Genomic DNA, 17,875 nt, shown 5'->3' on the forward strand with positions numbered 1-17,875 from the left:
TTATAGCTATTTCTTTTAAAGAAATAGGTATATATATATAATAAGATGTATAATTTATAATGTGTTTTGTATTTGAATTATTTTATCAAATTAATTATGTTTTATAGGCTCTGTTTGGCAGAGCTTAGAGCTTATTTTAAACTAATAATAAGCTATAAACTCTGTTTGGTAATGTTTTTAAAATAAGTTAGTAGTTTAAAATAAGAGCTTATTTTTTAACGTTATCTAAGGTAGCGTTTCAAAATAAGCTAGTAGCTTCCTAATTTTTTTTCATCTTTAACCTTATTATTTTAAAGAAATGACATCATTTACCCTTCTCAATTAAAACAATTTTCGCTAAACCTTTTTTTACTTTTTATCTTCAATATGTTTGGTTGTAATTTCAATTTAACATTTGTGTTTGCTTCTTCGCCCCCCCTCAAAAGAAATCCTGGATACGTCACTGGGTAGAGCACATCACTTTTTATTGGGTTATATAATCACGTTTTAAGGGGTTATGATTTTTTTTGAGAATTAGCGCGTTACATCTTGAATATAATAATATTTTATTATGATCATGCAAGTATACATTTATCAATCAAAATAACACCTTGAGACCAAAATAGTACTAGTTACTCAACATATCATTTTCATAAACTATTCCTATATTTAATTTCTTTCATCTCTACTGTTTTCCGTATTATTTATTTAGTTATGTGGTGAGTTTTGGGATGTAAAATTTATCAAATCTATACTATTTTATTTACAACTCTTGAACTAAAAACTTTTCTTAAGAGATAACACACTTGCTCTATTTAAATTATAGGCAAAAACTTGTGTGAGACCGTCTCACCATGAGACGGGTCGAGACGGGTCGGGTCAAGATGCAAATGTAACACTTATATGCTCAAATGTAATACTAATCAAGAATAAAATTTTTGTTACTTATTAGGGTAAATGTAATACTTTTAAGGGAAAATACAATACTTTTACATTTCGATTTAAAAGTATTACATTTTTCCTCAAAAGTATTATATTTGCCCTTATAAGTGAGAGGTACTTGTCAACATTACTTATTATGCAAAATGTATTACTTTTTCCCTTATAAGTAACAAAAATTGTATTTTTGATTAGTGTTATATTTGAGCATATAAGTGTGAGATTTGCACATATAAGTATGACATTTGCATGGTGCTTTGACCCGACCCGACCCGTCTCACGAATAAGGATCCGTGAGACGGTCTCACACAAGTGTGACCCTAAATTATAAGTAATCTAATGAATATATTTCTAAAAAAAATAATTATTGATGATGAGAAAAAAGAAGTTATACACATGAATATGCCATCCGTGACAGCATATGATACTTAACAACTCATTCTTCTTGTCAACATTCCTAAAAGAGACGAAGATGATGCAATAGAGAGATAGAAGATAACAAATTGCCTAAACAAGAAGAAACTAATTTGAGTTGGCAATTTAGAATATAGTTCATTAATTCTATTGCTCATATAATAGCTAGATTTTTGGGAAAATGATATGTAGTAAATAAGAACGATAATGATAGCCGGAAACAAGTTCTAAAGTGGTGAATCATGGTTCTCGTATCAAAAAGTTATGAACATGTTTGATTTTTCTTAAGATCTGTCTAATTGAGTCTGTCACGTTACATAAAATTAGGAAACCCAATATATACCCGATTTAAAAGACCGGTTAATTTGATTTAAATTCAAATTATTACTTTAACCCAATACAGCTCTTTTACATAAAAAGCAAAACAAAAAAGTATAAGTAAAGAGCACTAAGGTTGTCTGTTTTCCATATATTTTGAGCATTTAGTCATGAAAAGGATGTCCAAAATGTTTGAAACTTTTTCAAAAAAAGAGGGGTTTATTCCAAAATTGGGGAAAAAGTTGAGGGGCTTCAGGTCTGATTAGGGGTAACACTACAAAGTTTTGCTTATAAGTCCCTATATTTACTAGAAATCAAACAAAAACCCGGCATTACAAAAATATGAAATGAACGCAATCCTCGCCCGCCCCTCACTGAACTCCACTCTACTCCTCCGCCTACCCCAAAACAACCACCACCACTTCCTCCGCCTGACGCCCTCTCTTTCTTTCTTTCTCTCATAATTTCTTAAGGGGCTTTTTATCGAACACTTTGTGGGCAATATAGAAGAGATTGTGAGAAAGGTGAATCGATCGAGCGGAGAAAATGCGGTTCCTTCTCATTCTGTTTGTCATCCTTCACTTACATTTCCGCCACTGCGCTGTCGCCGGAAAAGGGTGGCGGATACCGGAGTACCGTGCTTTGCTGGCCGTGAAGGCGGCGTTTGCCGACGAGTCTCAGTCCGCACTGGCCTCATGGAATGTCTCCACCTCTCACTGCACGTGGCTAGGCGTCACGTGCGACTCTTCCCGTCGCGTGACAGCTCTTGATATCTCCGGTCTTAACCTCTCCGGCGTCCTATCTCCTGACGTCGGCCATCTCCGCTTTCTTCGCAACCTCTCCGCAGCTGCTAACCAACTTTCCGGCCCCATTCCTCCGGGAATCTCGGTCATTTCTACCCTCCGTTACCTCAACCTCTCCAACAATATCTTCAACGAGACATTCCCTCCGCAGCTCGCCCGCCTGCGGAACCTCCAGGTTCTCGACCTCTACAATAACAATATGACCGGTGACCTGCCGGTTGAAGTCTACCAATTGCAGAACCTCCGGCACCTCCATCTCGGAGGCAACTACTTCGGTGGTGCCATTCCGCGGGAGTATGGAAGGTTCCAGAATCTGGAGTATCTGGCGGTTTCTGGCAACGAGCTCGTCGGTGTGATACCGCCGGAGATCGGAAACCTCACTAAGCTTCAACAGCTCTATATTGGCTACTACAACTCCTTCTCCGGTGGAATACCGCCGGAAATGGGGAACTTGTCTCATCTCATTCGCCTCGATGCCGCTAACTGTGGACTCGACGGCGAGATTCCCCCAGAAATAGGGAAGTTGCAGAACCTGGACACTCTGTTCCTGCAAGTGAACGGTCTTACCGGGTCGTTAACTGCGGAACTAGGGTTTCTGAAGAGCTTGAAGTCCATGGATCTGTCGAATAACATGTTCTCCGGCGAAATACCGTCCACATTCGCGGAGCTTAAGAATCTCACACTTCTAAACCTCTTCCGGAACAAACTTCACGGATCAATACCGGACTTTATCGGCGATTTGCCGCAGCTGGAGGTGCTGCAGCTATGGGAAAACAACTTCACCGGTAGCATTCCACAGGAATTGGGGAAAAATGGTAAGCTTCAGCTTCTGGATCTCAGTTCCAACAAATTGACCGGAAATTTGCCCCCAAATTTGTGCACTGGAAACAACCTGCAGACCCTAATAACTCTCGGTAACTTTTTATTTGGTCCGATTCCGGAATCTCTTGGCCAGTGTCGGTCACTTAATCGAATCAGGATGGGGGAGAACTATCTAAATGGTTCCATTCCTAAAGGGCTTCTGAGCTTGCCGGAGCTCTCACAAGTTGAACTCCAGGACAATCTCCTCACCGGCACTTTTCCAGAGACTCATTCGGTCTCTTCCAGTCTTGGACAGATCAGCCTTTCAAACAATCATTTGGCTGGGCCATTGCCTCCGAGCATTGGAAATTTTGCAGGTGTGCAGAAGCTGCTTCTAGATGGAAATAAATTTTCCGGCCACATTCCTGCAGAAATCGGGAAATTGCAGCAGTTATCAAAGATGGATCTCAGCCACAACGATTTGTCCGGTGCCATTGCGCCAGAGATAAGTCAGTGCAAGCTGCTGACATTTGTTGATCTCAGCCGGAATCAACTTTCTGGTGAAATTCCTACTGAGATTACAGGAATGAGGATATTAAACTACTTGAATCTGTCTAGGAATCACTTAGTTGGGAGCATTCCGGCACCAATTGCCTCTATGCAGAGTTTAACTTCAGTGGACTTTTCATATAACAATCTGTCTGGATTGGTTCCGGGGACTGGCCAGTTCAGTTATTTCAATTACACTTCATTTTTGGGCAACCCTGATCTCTGTGGCCCTTATTTGGGACCTTGCAAAGATGGTATTGTTGATGGGTCTCATCAGCCTCGTGCAAAAGGGGGATTCTCATCTTCTTTGAAGCTCTTGCTTGTTATCGGGTTGCTTGTCTGCTCAATTGTGTTTGCTGTTGCAGCAATTATAAAGGCCCGCTCATTAAAGAAGGCTAGCGAGGCTCGTGCATGGAAGCTTACTGCATTTCAGCGCCTAGATTTCACTTGTGATGATGTTCTTGATTGCTTGAAGGAGGACAACATTATTGGAAAAGGAGGTGCAGGTATAGTTTACAAGGGAGCGATGCCTAATGGGGAACAAGTTGCTGTGAAAAGGTTGCCAGCCATGAGCCGTGGATCTTCACATGATCATGGGTTTAATGCAGAAATACAGACTCTTGGGAGGATCCGGCACAGGCATATTGTCAGATTATTAGGCTTTTGCTCAAACCATGAAACAAATCTTTTGGTTTACGAGTATATGCCCAATGGGAGCTTGGGTGAAATGCTTCACGGAAAGAAAGGCGGTCATTTACATTGGGATACAAGGTATAAGATAGCTGTGGAGGCTGCAAAGGGCCTTTGCTACCTGCATCACGATTGTTCACCTTTGATCCTCCACCGTGATGTGAAATCCAACAACATTCTTCTGGACTCGAACTATGAAGCTCATGTTGCTGATTTCGGACTTGCCAAGTTCTTGCAGGATTCTGGAACATCAGAATGCATGTCTGCTATTGCAGGTTCTTATGGATACATAGCACCAGGTATAATCTACAGAAATGATGCTTTATTTTATATATTAGATGTGCTTTAACCTTTAATTCATTTTGCCCCTTGGTGCTAAAATTGTTTGCTGCTCTCTGAAACTTCTAGTCATATGTTTCAATGAAACTTCATTTATTTGTGATATCTTATATTGGTGGACCAAACTTTTCTATACATATTAATTGCTGGGGCTTGTCTTACCTAGTTTCAGTAAGTAAATCGGGCAATTGGAATGTGAAGTCACTTTCATTTTTTCTGGCATTTAAATGATAGGTGAACACCATGACAAAGTCATCTACAGTTCTACACGGATAGAAATGTGGAATAAATAAGGCTATTAACTACCTCGATATTGTTTGGTTGGTATTAATGAATATTAAAATGCTCTAGTTGCCTTGACAGCAATTCAAAATGAACTACCCCCCTGCAAACAAAGCAAAATAAAGAATTACTTTGTACTTGACAATTACTTGTTTCAGGAAGTTAGTTTATTGAAGGTAATTCTTAATCTACTGTGTTCTGTGATTCCCTCCCACCAATGATTCGAACACAATATTTTTGCTCTTTTGCAGAGTATGCGTATACACTGAAGGTTGATGAGAAGAGCGATGTTTACAGCTTCGGGGTGGTGCTGCTAGAACTGATAAGCGGAAAGAAGCCAGTTGGGGAGTTTGGTGATGGTGTCGACATAGTCCAATGGGTACGAAAAATCACAGATGGGAAAAAGGAAGCAGTGCTGAAGATCCTCGATCCAAGGCTCTCGACTGTCCCCCTTCACGAGGCAATGCACGTGTTCTATGTAGCAATGCTGTGCGTGGAAGAACAGGCGGTGGAGCGCCCAAAGATGCGCGAGGTCGTGCAAATGCTAACGGAGTTGCCCAAACCACCAAACAACAAACAGGATGACTCAACAGTGACAGAGTCCCCTCCACCATCAGCCTCTGTAGTGGAGTCCCCCAGCACAACTTCAAGGGACCTGAAAGACCAAATGCAGTCACCACCACCTGATCTTCTCAGCATCTAAAATCCTGGATTTAGAGTATGGAACCCTATGTTCACTTATTCTCTAGTTACCCTATCAGTTTGCTGCTTCTATTTTTATTTTTGTTTTCCTTTTTTATTAGTAGTTGTTATTGGGGGAAGGGAAGGGGGTTTGCTTAACTATCTAACTTCAAGGTGTTCGCTGTTCCAAGCTTTGGTTTTTGTGTAATATGTACAGTTGGATTGGAGTTGTAGTAAAAGTGGTAGTAGTAAAAATCTCCTGTTTTTCTGGTCATTAATGTAATTTACTGTAGAAAATGTGAATAGTAATTGGGTATAAATAAATGAAGTCTGTAGAGCGGTAGCCGCCTTGAAGTTGGGGCAGAGTGGTGGTTCCAGTTTCCGAGGACGGTGAATTCAGTTGGCGCCAAGAAAACAGTCAGGCCGGGATCCTCCTCATCGTCATCATGAATCATGATCTTAGTTGCATTTAATTTTGCAGCAGATCAGAAATATAAAAAATGGAATCAGATAGTTGTCTCTTCTCCTCGGTGGGGCCCGGCCAAGCCAACATTAATGGCGTTCCCATTTGCCCTCCGTATTTCGTAAGACGGAGATGTCTGCGTAAACGCCGTACGGTGTTGCGTTAGCAGCTTAGACGCTATCTGAGAATAACAAATAATGCTGCTTAAATCAGGACTAGTGTGATTTGAGTTGGCAAGCCATCTGCCGTTGGATTTTGCATTTTCAATTCGTAGCTACATTCCATGCTGATTGATAGATATGATTGTTCACTCCATCCCCGGCCCCTCAATCACCTTCCTCTCCTTGCATCTTTTAAAACCTACAACATAATACTAAGCTAAATGCTAAACAAATTGGTATATATGGGACTAATCTTAAAAGGGTCTTGATGAAATGCTTTTTTTCAGAGTGTTGAACATATAATATATCAAATACGGAGTATAAATGTACGTGTAATTTTTTTTTTTTTTGGTAAATGTACGTGTAATTTGATTATCAACGAATTAACACATCTTTTAATAAATGATACGGAGTATCACTTAATTTAGGATATAATTTAACGGAATTAATAATCTTGAGTTATTAAAAAAATGATTGTAAAGGTTGGGGATCTTCCCACATATAATATATTTACCTGAGGAGTTTGAGAATGATAGAAAAATCATCGGGAACATTGATTTAGTGGATGAGAAGTCTCACTTAAAATTTACTTTCAACAGTAAGATGGGGTCAATAGAAGCAGTCAATTTCTACAATGAACATTGAGAGTTTGAATTGGATAGATCAACTCAATGTACCTCCTCATAGATCTTGGTCGATTGTGTTCATAAGGTTTGAATATAGTTTAGTGAAATCAAAATGTTATAAAAAAAAAAAAAGAAAAAAGAAAAAAGGAAAAGAGAGAGAGAGAGAATGATATAGAAGTGAGCAATTTATCGGAGGACAACCTGATTGACACCTAGTCCTTCTGCTTGCGGATTTTGTAGTCACATGAGCTTCAACATCATCAAACAATAAACGACAACAACATTAAAGATTCATTGAATATATATATATTGATCTTGCACATCCATCTTTTTTATGGTGACATATATACCTTTCGTTCATTCATCATATATAGGCTCCATCCAATCATATTTGGAGCTCAAGAAATTTATAATATATCCTTCTATCATCCAAACCCTTCATAAGCACAAGAGAATTTCTCAGTAAATAACATTCACTAGAATGGTACAATTAACTTTAAAGAAGATTCAAACTTATGACATATGATTGAAAAGTGTATGATATTTAATAAATTTAAAATTCAAAACATGTATGTTAATACAGTGGAAGAATTTTTCCCACCAAGTATATACCAAGATATGGATGAAAAAGAAACATACAAATACAAAACCATGCATAGGGTCTCAAAATCTTTTGTGCAAAAGGACTTTCCATTTGTTTGGGTGGTCCCCCAATAATATTCCCTTTTCAATTGACAGCCCAACAACTCCTTAGCCTTTACAATCTATTTGCATTATCTCAACTTTTTTGTTCACCACTGTTTTTGTTCTTATCCTAACACCCACATAATAATCTCATTTATAGATATTTGTTCCTTGGTAGTAGCATAGGACTGTCACTTTCTTGTGCCTAATTACACAGTTATTGCATGTTACAGAAATGAAAAAGGGAAAAAGCAGGATTGAATTCTTGGAAAAAGAAAAAATATTACCCGAAAATAATGATCAAGTGAGTGAAACATGATTCTTATACTAAAAAGTTACGAGTTTAATTCTTGTCAACATCATTTTGTTTCTTGCTACCTCTCCTTTACAGACTTGTGTAAGGTATTAAGCATGAATTTTTTCAGTATATACTATCAAGTAGTGACTACGTATTAAAGGGAAAAATCACGATTCAGTTGATGTTGGAAAGGAAAAAAAAGGATGAGAGTTAAAAACCTTTTGCCTTTTGATGTCTCCTAAGTTTTGAAAAATTCATGGGAAATAAAACAATAGATTGGTGGGTGTGGGACACCACCCACTACAAGGGCAAAGCTGTAAAGGGAATTTGTAAAAGAATTTTTTTTGGGCACTTTGAGTAAAAATATAAAATAATATGATATGATATGCTTCTCTATCACTCCAATTATATGAATTTATTTACAGAAAGGATAAGACACAAATGTGGGGAATGTAGGGACTGAGAATCATATTGTAATATATCATGATTCATGAAGCATGCAAGATGATGGTAATGGGAAAAAAGGCAGACATATAACAAGATTTTAGGGTTTTATTTAATACAATTTTAAATTTTGTTTTGGTTGAGACAAATTCACTTACGACACATTGCCACTAAGTAGACAAATCGATTAACACGTTATAAAGAGAATATTAGGTCAACTATTTAATGTTTTAAATAATGGTAGACCAACTTTTTCTTTGATATATATAGCAATAACATTCCACCATTAATAGTTCATTTTCAATAATCAACACCTAAACTTGAAAGTTTTGCATCTATCATTAAATTAAGATGAGGATTGCCAAGGAATTCAATTGGTCAACTATGAGGAGATTGAACGAATGGAAACATGATTGATAGATTAAATAGTAGACACTAATCTAACTATTTTTAAAGATGACTTATTACAATGAGAATTAGATTGATTTGTCAAAGGAAGGAAGATCAGTTTAGCTCTTCCTGTAAATGATCTATCACTTTATTAGTTAAGCAATTACAGTTGAATAAAAAGTTAACTATATGTTCTAAAAAAAAAAAGAAGAGTTAACTATATATCTACTCTCTCCTATAACCTGGCTACATGCTCAACTAGACAACTAGTTGAGGACAAAGGGTAAAAACCTCCGCGATAAGAAAGATTTGGGTGGGAGAAGGGAGATAATTTACAAATCAAAAGTGTAACCGGCTATCGGCTACCTATCAACTTTATAATTGATCTCATTTTTGTTACACTATCCATGTTACAAACCTTCATTCACATTTCACTAAACCTAGTCCGTGATTATCTATAAGTCAAATATATGTCATCAATTGCAAAAAGAACTTGAACTTATACCGTAAAACCAAACCTACAAAAACAAAAATTCTTACTAACTCAACCAATCTAGTAGTACTACTAGCTAGAAACCTAGACTTTCACAGGACTCTACTGTTTGAGAAATCTAAACCATAACATGTTACTGTGCGTTTGGTTGGAATGAGTGAATTAGAGGAGAAATAAATTGTAATTCTATGATAAAAGAACAAGGTGAGAATTTAAATTACATTATTTTGTAGGCATGAATAAAATGACAGGAAATTGAAAGGGAAGAAGTGAATAAAGACTAAAATGTCATTTTATAACAATAATAAGGATAAAATAATAATTCATTGTTGAATTACAATTCTTAAGGAACCATAGGAATTGCAATTCTATAATTGAAATTTCGTAAAATTGTAATTATCTCTAACCATAAAATTTGATAAAAATGGAATTACAATTCTATCCTACCAAATTGAATCCCTTGTGATGATACTGTGATAGACTGATAGTTATGGAGTACTGGGGATTAAATCATGAAGAAATCGCCCCTTTTTACCCCCACCACAGCATTACATGTGTCGATAAGACTGTGAAACAGTGTGGGCTGAGGGGTAATGATAAGAATAGGGGAGTCAAAGCATTCAAATTTTTTCTAAGTACAGACTTTATCATCATTTGAGGGTTTCTACGTAATGTTTCTGCCACCCTGCCACCCACCAGCATTACAGTATTGGTCAATATTTTGAACCCTCGAATAATTGTGCACAGCTTACACATATATGGTACAATCAATTCAACCATATTAACCTAAAAAGTAAGACTTAACAATGAGTATTTGTCCCCTCCCACTTTCTTAATCGCTGAAATTACGTTATGAAATCAGAGGAATCCGAGAATGCTTTTACACTTTCTTCTTCGCTCTTTTCTCCGCGCCCAGCTGTATGGAATGGACTGCCGGTGCATATATGGACTGGGCTGAACTGCTTGTCAAGGCCCAGATATATTCCAAGCTGTAAGGCCTAGGGGTATAATCGGTAAATTATGCTATGGACCCGGGTCCACCTTGCAAAATAGACTCGACAGGTCTATATTCACAATTTTAGAACTTTATATTTATAATTTTAAATCTCAATATACAAAATTACATTACTCAATATTCACAATTTTGAACTCTATATTCACAATTTTGTTATATAAATTCAAAAATTGTGTTATATTGTTGAATATAGAGTTATGAAATTGTGAATATAAAGTTATGAAATTTTAAATATAAAGTTTTGTAATTGTGAATATAGAGTTCTAACTATATTCGGTACCCGTCAGATAACTTGGTGCTTGGACCCTGCCATCTCCTCTACATGCGGTACAAAAAGGAAAGAAATTGTTTTTGTTGGAGACACTATTATCGATTTATCGGTTGCCTTCCCGACATGTAGGCCAATGAGCCGCCTTCCTTACATGCAGGCTCCTTGGGCCGCCTTCCCAACATTAGGGGTGTACGTTTCGGGCTTTAGTTCTGTTTTTTTCGATTATAATTTTTTGGTTTTAAAAACATTAAACCTTTAAACCATTCAATTTAACATTAGAGTTCAGCTCGGTTTTGGTTGAGTTTGAAAGAGTTTGGTTTCGGTTCAGATTTAATTATGTTCAGTGTTCGGTTCGGTTTAAGATCCCCAAATTTCAGCATTTCCTAATTTTTCGAACATACTACCAAACAATACGTATTCACATAATAGCATAATACATATCCAAAATCTAAACATTATATAACAAAATAGCAATTCAAAGTTTAATCATACTACTAAGTACTAATTGTGAGGTGAAAAACAATTGCAGTAAACAACAAAAGTGCAAAGTAGACAAAAAAAAGAACCCCTGCTTTGGACGACCAACTGACGAAAATACTAGCGGTGGACTAAAAGTGGAACACTTTAAATAACAGTGGTCGCAATATGGTAAAATTAATTAAGGTGAACTAAAATTGGACACACCCCTATCTATAATAGTAGGACCGAAAAATGAATTCATTCTTTTTATTTCAGCTAACCCGTAAATATTTGGGTCAGGTTATGAGTTTCGTTGGGATTCGTGCATAAAATTTGAGCTTCTTGCTACTTGAAGGTGAGCTTGCCCAGGGTTGTTATGCCATGGACCCAGGTCCACCTTGCAAGGTGAACCTGGGTCTACATTCACATACACTATACTCTACATTCACATACACTATACTCTACATCCACATTCACACATTACAGGATTATACGTTTAGTAACTATATTACCACTGTTTTGCATTCACACATTCAAAACTCTATATTCACAGGTTCTATACTACATATTCACAACTTGAGAACTCCACATTCATACATTACAAGGCTACAAGTTGCTAGAACTTCTTAACTTTATTACAGATTAACACATGCATAACTTTACATTCACGATTTCTATACTCCATATTCACAATTTGAAACCTCCACATTCACACATTTCTGGGCAACTCTACATTCACACAATCATAAATCTACATTCACGATTTCTATACTGACAGTGTAATTGGGTACCCGACCCGGAACCGTCAAACTACCCAAGACACCTCACTCCTCAGCATCAATGCGCAACGGTCCAACTCCTCAGCATTGATGGCCAACGTTCAGCTCCTCAGCATTGATGACAGACGTTCAGCTCCTCAGCATTCAACACCTCGGGTATTGATGTCCAACGGTCACTGAACTGAAAGGAATAAAGAGGCTCACAACCACATAGTGGGGGGGCTTCGGACACTTCTTACTAGAACAATAGATATTACATTCACTTGTACACTGGCACTACGCTCAATACTGTTCTCAAGTACTCAAACACTGTACCATCTTACTTCAATAATACTCAGATTACATACCCGGTAACCCATTATTACCGTCATATACTATACATTCACACATTTTTGGACAACACTGCTGGAAATCAGCGATTTTCCGACCACCGGGAAGTGGTCGGAAATAGCCAAAATACGGTCGGAAACGGTTGTTCCGACCACATTTCCGACCACTTTGGGGATAAAAAAAATGCTTGTCGGTAATTCCGACCACTCTAGGCAGTGGACGGAAATACCGTTTACAAAAATAGTACCGCCGGAAAATTTCGCCGCCAGGGAAGGTTGGTTGTCCGGAGGTTTCCGTCGGAAATTCCGGCCACGGGTGGTCGAAAACTGGAGGCAAAGAACATCATAAATTTCCGACCACTTTTGGTGGTCGGAAATATGCCTGGTAAAAAAAAAAAAATCATTTCACTACAGAGAGGATTCCTCTGTAGTGAAATGAATATATATATATTTGCAAGTTTGTAAATGGTAACTTTTCCTTTTCTTCATTACACCCAATATCATATCATTACATAAATGGTAATTACACCCAAAAACAAATATCAGATCAAAATGATACTTTATGTGTGTTCTCTTCATAAACATAAAGTAACACCCAAGGAACAAATATCAGATCTGATTGCTACTTTATGTGTGTGTTCTCTTCATTACAATCAAAATGGTAAAAGAAATATGCAAGTTCCTCATATCGTGTGAATAACTTTTCCTTTTCTTCCTCATATTTGTTCACAACATCTGTCAAATGTCCTCAACAGTCAGTTTACATAAATTTTGATATGAACCATAAGCAATTATATTATAGTCCAATTAAATTTGCACAAGTGCATTACTTCATAGTTACAAATATATCAGAAAAATTCTCAATGCTGCATGAAAATAATGTTATCAAAATTAGACTTGCAATATCCAAAATCAAAACAACAATCCAATAAAAGCCATTTAATAAAGGTACTTTTCAGAGTAGGAGATGTGTAGCTTTCTCCTTGATGAACTTCTCATAGATTGCTTGGAACTTGGCACTTTCATTCTTCAGTAAGTTCTCACACTGCATGTAAGCAAGCAGAATATATTCAAACTAGAAGATAAAATTGGAATGCTCCACATGAAATCCATCAAGTGCAATTAATCCTTGTGAAGACGCATACCTCTTTTGAGCTCTTGGAGAGTGCCTTGAAAAAGTTTTGCCTAAGAGAACACACACATAAAGTAGCAATCAGAGATTGCAGTATGACAAATGATACACCCTAATTTGATAGCAATCAGAATTTCTTCTTACCTTTCTTTCTCAAGTTTGGATTTCACATCTTCAATATCCTGCAACCATTGCATATTATTACTAAAGAAAACTATTCCAGAAAGACTTGTGGTCCAGATTTGGGACAACAAAGGCTACAACTATGGAATGAAATGTACATAACAAAGCCAGTTGTTAATCTATACAAAATGGGAATAGGATCATGTTGCTTATCAGTTTTGCTGCTAGTGTAAAAACGTGCATGAAACTAATGCAGATCATTAACAAATAGGACACAATCAACCAAAACCAACACATTTCCACCAAGTTGGTTGCATTCTTGCAAACTTAGTAAACAAATGCTGGAAAGCACAATGACCATGCATTTTGCTAAACTTGACATGCATTATTGAAGCACTGGATATAAAAGAAACACAAAAAAAACCCTGCTCACTCCAATTTGGTAAACTTAACATGCAAGAAGACTTCCAAATAAGAAAAATGTGCATGGCTTCAACGAGATTTTTCATATATTCCCTCATAATACTTCATCATTTATTGGCATATGCCATAAAATCCTCATTTCAAGCAACTGGAATATCTCTCTAACCATTGTAAGGACAGAAGGTATGACAGTTAATTGGGGGAATAAGTTTTTGCAGAAACAATATTCAGAATGCATATTATTATAAAGATGCCAAAAAGTGCATTGAAAAAAAACAGAGATGTACAATCTACCTCTTGCTCTAGCTTTTCTTAAGGTCTCCAGATTGGAAAAAAAAAAAAACAGAGATGCGAAACCATTGTCCTGGAAGAAAAAATTAGAACAATTTAAAATTATTATCTAGAAAAAAAACACAAAAATTGACAAAAAAAAGAGAAGAGATACTAAATCTGCATAAACCAAAATTTCAACAGATTATATAAAAATAAACTAAACACATACCAAACTTAAGCTCATTTACTTAAAACCCAAAGAAAATCGGAAAAAAAAAAAGAAAAAAAAATCGTAGATCTAAAATACTGAAATTTTGGGGTAAAAATTTGGTATGGCGCCATTTATTTTTATTTTTTTAATTTTTTGGGTCTAAAATATAGTAGAGTTTAATTGTTTGAGTGTATACTTTAAGTCTTTAATATAGTTATCTAAATGTAATGTAGTCTATAAGTACAAATTATGCAAATTAAAAACTTTGACTAATTATAATAAAATATACATAGTAATAATTAATTATTTTGCATTATTATAGAATAATATGCACTCCATGTATGTAGTGAAATGTATTATTTCATATGTATTTTCAATGTAGTTCTTGTAACTAAACGTCATGGAGATGGTGCAACTATATGCTTGCTATTTGTTAGAATTGCCTAAGACAATAGAAAATATGATGAAATTGTTGAGTCGGTCATTTTGACATATGTACAATCTTTGGAAAATCTCTTTACTACAGTGATATTATCAATAAAATTATTATTATAATTATATACTAATATGATCAATGACAATGTTTTTTTCAAAATTTATAATTGCTATAAAGACATGGTAGTCAAGCCATAGCTGCATATCTAGACAAATACTCTACATTGTAATATAGCCAGTCGTACTAAAAAAATAACAGTGCTTTTTTCAAAATTTATAATTGCTATAAAAAATATTATAACTTCAACTCATTAAAATTTTTATTCTAACTTAACAAAAATTCATACTATATCACACACAATTTACAATATCACCCACAATTTATTAAATATGCTATAGAAAAGGTTTATAGTAACAATATATTTCTCTAGCATATTTAATAAATTATGGATGATATAGTAATAACTTTTCTTAAGTTATAATAATGATTTTTTTTGTATTATGGGATAAAAGCAATACACGATGATATATACAATTCATTAGATCAGTTTGATTAGAAACAAAGTGATGTGTCATTGAAATTAAAGGGCAATAGGAGACACTGTAGCAGCGTTAGAGATAGTTCGCTCAAACAAAAAACCAGCAAAGTCATCAGGAATGGACGTTATGATAAAACCTATACTACTGATACCATATGAATGTTTGTATTCTGTGATAAAATAATACATAGTATAATACACGATGATATACAATACGTTATGTAGTATTATGAAACTCAATAGAACTAGAATTATACAGTCTTAACAAGAATAAAGATTTTAAAGAGTTACGTTGAAATTATAGCATATGTATCTACATTGAAAGTGCAACACAACCTTATTTAACAAGAACGGTGATATATTATTTACTAGTAATCGAAAAAAGAAAAGATTATAAATGAAATAATCAATGATAAGAAAAATCATGTGGCCTTCATATCATTGAACCACAACAATAACAACAACAATAAAATAAAAAATTTAAATTAAAAGAGGACATTTTTATGGTGGTCGGAAATACCGTCCACCTTCCGACCACCACGGGGTCAGAAACAATATGACTTTAAAAAGATTAAAATACCGAAAAAAATTTCCGACCATCTTTACTAAGTGGTCGGTATTTCCGACCATCATGTAAAGGTGGTCGGAATTTCCAACCACTCTCCGACCACTTTAACTCTTCGACGTAAAAATAAAAAAAATCCACTTTTTGTGACATTTTTTGGGTGGTCGGAAAAGAGGTCGGAAAAACACAAATTTCCAGCAGTGAACTCTATATTCAGCAATATGTTTACTAATTAGAAAAAAAAAAAGACAAAAATAACGTAGTTTTGGACCCAGATCTACCTTGCAAGGTGGACCTGGGTCCACAGCATAATTTGCCGCTTGCCAACAATCCCCACATGTCAGACGTTTCAAATTGGGCTCAATCCAAATATATGAAACTAGCGGCCCATAATGATTAGGCCTTTGCATGAATAATGGATTTTGATGTAGTGCTAATTCGGCCCAGATAATGGTTCTTGTTAAGTTTGAATGAGTTGAGCTTTAGCACGCAAGTGGGCTTTCAAAGCCTTTTCTCTATTTAGCATTTGGCCCAACACACAATTCAATAAAATTTGGAATAAGGATCAAATAAACGGCAATTTATATCGTGGACCAGGGTCCGTAATGTATTGTGATTGCGGACCCTGATCCAATACACAGAATTACTTTATAATGTATATAATTCATGTTCATAATACACATACACATAAACACGATATAATAAACATGAATTAAACACTTCACATAATACACAGAATTCATGTTCATATTACACCTGCACATAAACACAGTATAATGAACATGAATTAAACACTTAACATAATACACATAATTCATGTTCATTATATCGTGTTTATGTGTATGTGTATTATGAATATGTCTATGCATTATGGACATGAATTATGTACATTATGAAGTCAAATTCTATGTATTGGATCAGGGACTGTGGACCCTGGTCCACGCTATAACGATTGCAAATAGACCATCCAACTACACAACAAAATGCAATTGGGTCATCGAACTTTAAAAAAATTAAAATTAGGTCCCCAAACAATGCAAAATAATGCAATTTAACATAAAATGACATGTTGACCTGGTAGCGTAATTATCTAATTTTAAAATATTTTTAAAATTTTATTTTAATAAATTTAAATTAAATAATTATTATATTAAAAACACCTTGCCATCTCTGAAATAATAATCTGGAATAAAGTGTTTATTACTTATAAGAAAAAATACAATACATTTGAAGAAAAATATAATGCTTTTACATTATGATTTAAAAGTACTACATTCTTTTTTTCAAAAATATATTAAACTTTCCCAAGTAACAAACACTAGTAAACATTACTTATAAGAGTAAATGTAATACGGAGTACTTTTGAGGAAAATGTAAACGTTTACATTTGATTTAAAAGTAAAGTAAATATCACTTTTGGTTCCCTAACTATTGTACATAAATCACATCTAATCCTTCATTATTAAAATTTTCTAATTAGGTGCATGACTTTGTAATTTGGATCACACTTAATTATGCCGTCCAATTTTTAAATCAACTATTACATAAATTCATAATTTAAACGTATTTTGGTCATTTTATGCATATTTTATTAATTTATTTTCCCATTTTTATTTCTTCTTCCACTCCCTTTCTTATATTTCTTCTATTTCATACCCACTAACATTAAGGAGTTTTTTTTTTTTTTTTTTTTAAACACTATAAAGTCTTCATCATCTGACATATCCCTTGCATATTCAAAGTAAACTGTGACTATATATAATAATTTATTGAAAGGGGAAATAAATTTATCACAATTTTGTTTACTCATCATACTAGCCAACACTTTTTTTTTTGGTTGTTGTTGTTGTTGTTGTTTATTTCATCTCTTTTTCTTCAAAATTTGAAGCTATTAAGCAGAGCTACATCATGTCATCATCCAACCAGAGACCAAAAGGGAGACAACTTAACGGGGGGGGGGGGGGGGG

At 35.3% G+C, this 17,875-nt stretch overlaps 1 protein-coding gene and 1 long non-coding RNA gene across 2 annotated transcripts; one reads left to right on the forward strand and one right to left on the reverse strand.

The window, feature by feature from the left end:
- Window positions 1-1,900: 1,900 nt before the first annotated feature.
- On the forward strand, window positions 1,901-6,073 carry LOC116012773 (leucine-rich repeat receptor-like serine/threonine-protein kinase BAM1). The gene is made up of 2 exons (XM_031252430.1): window positions 1,901-4,792; window positions 5,366-6,073. Exons 1-2 carry the CDS (start codon window positions 2,197-2,199, stop codon window positions 5,815-5,817), a joined length of 3,048 nt encoding a protein of 1,015 aa, XP_031108290.1. The 5' UTR covers window positions 1,901-2,196; the 3' UTR covers window positions 5,818-6,073.
- Window positions 6,074-12,670: 6,597 nt separating this feature from the next.
- Window positions 12,671-14,453, reverse strand: LOC116014249. The gene is made up of 4 exons (XR_004097372.1): window positions 14,180-14,453; window positions 13,484-13,521; window positions 13,353-13,392; window positions 12,671-13,252 (listed from the first exon to the last, which is right to left on the reverse strand). It is a non-coding gene; the product is annotated as an uncharacterized LOC116014249 (long non-coding RNA).
- Window positions 14,454-17,875: the final 3,422 nt, after the last annotated feature.

The sequence above is a fragment of the Ipomoea triloba genome, chromosome 3 (assembly GCF_003576645.1).
Source record: "Ipomoea triloba cultivar NCNSP0323 chromosome 3, ASM357664v1".
In the NCBI taxonomy this organism is placed as follows: Eukaryota; Viridiplantae; Streptophyta; class Magnoliopsida; order Solanales; family Convolvulaceae; genus Ipomoea; species Ipomoea triloba.

What these genes read in the sequence shown, in the direction of transcription:
- LOC116012773 (XM_031252430.1), top strand. Translation starts at nt 2,197, where the DNA reads ATGCGGTTCCTTCTCATTCTGTTTGTCATCCTTCACTTACATTTCCGC. An exon ending in TTATGGATACATAGCACCAG is followed by an intron (nt 4,793 to 5,365) that starts GTATAATCTACA and finishes GCTCTTTTGCAG; the next exon opens with AGTATGCGTATACACTGAAG.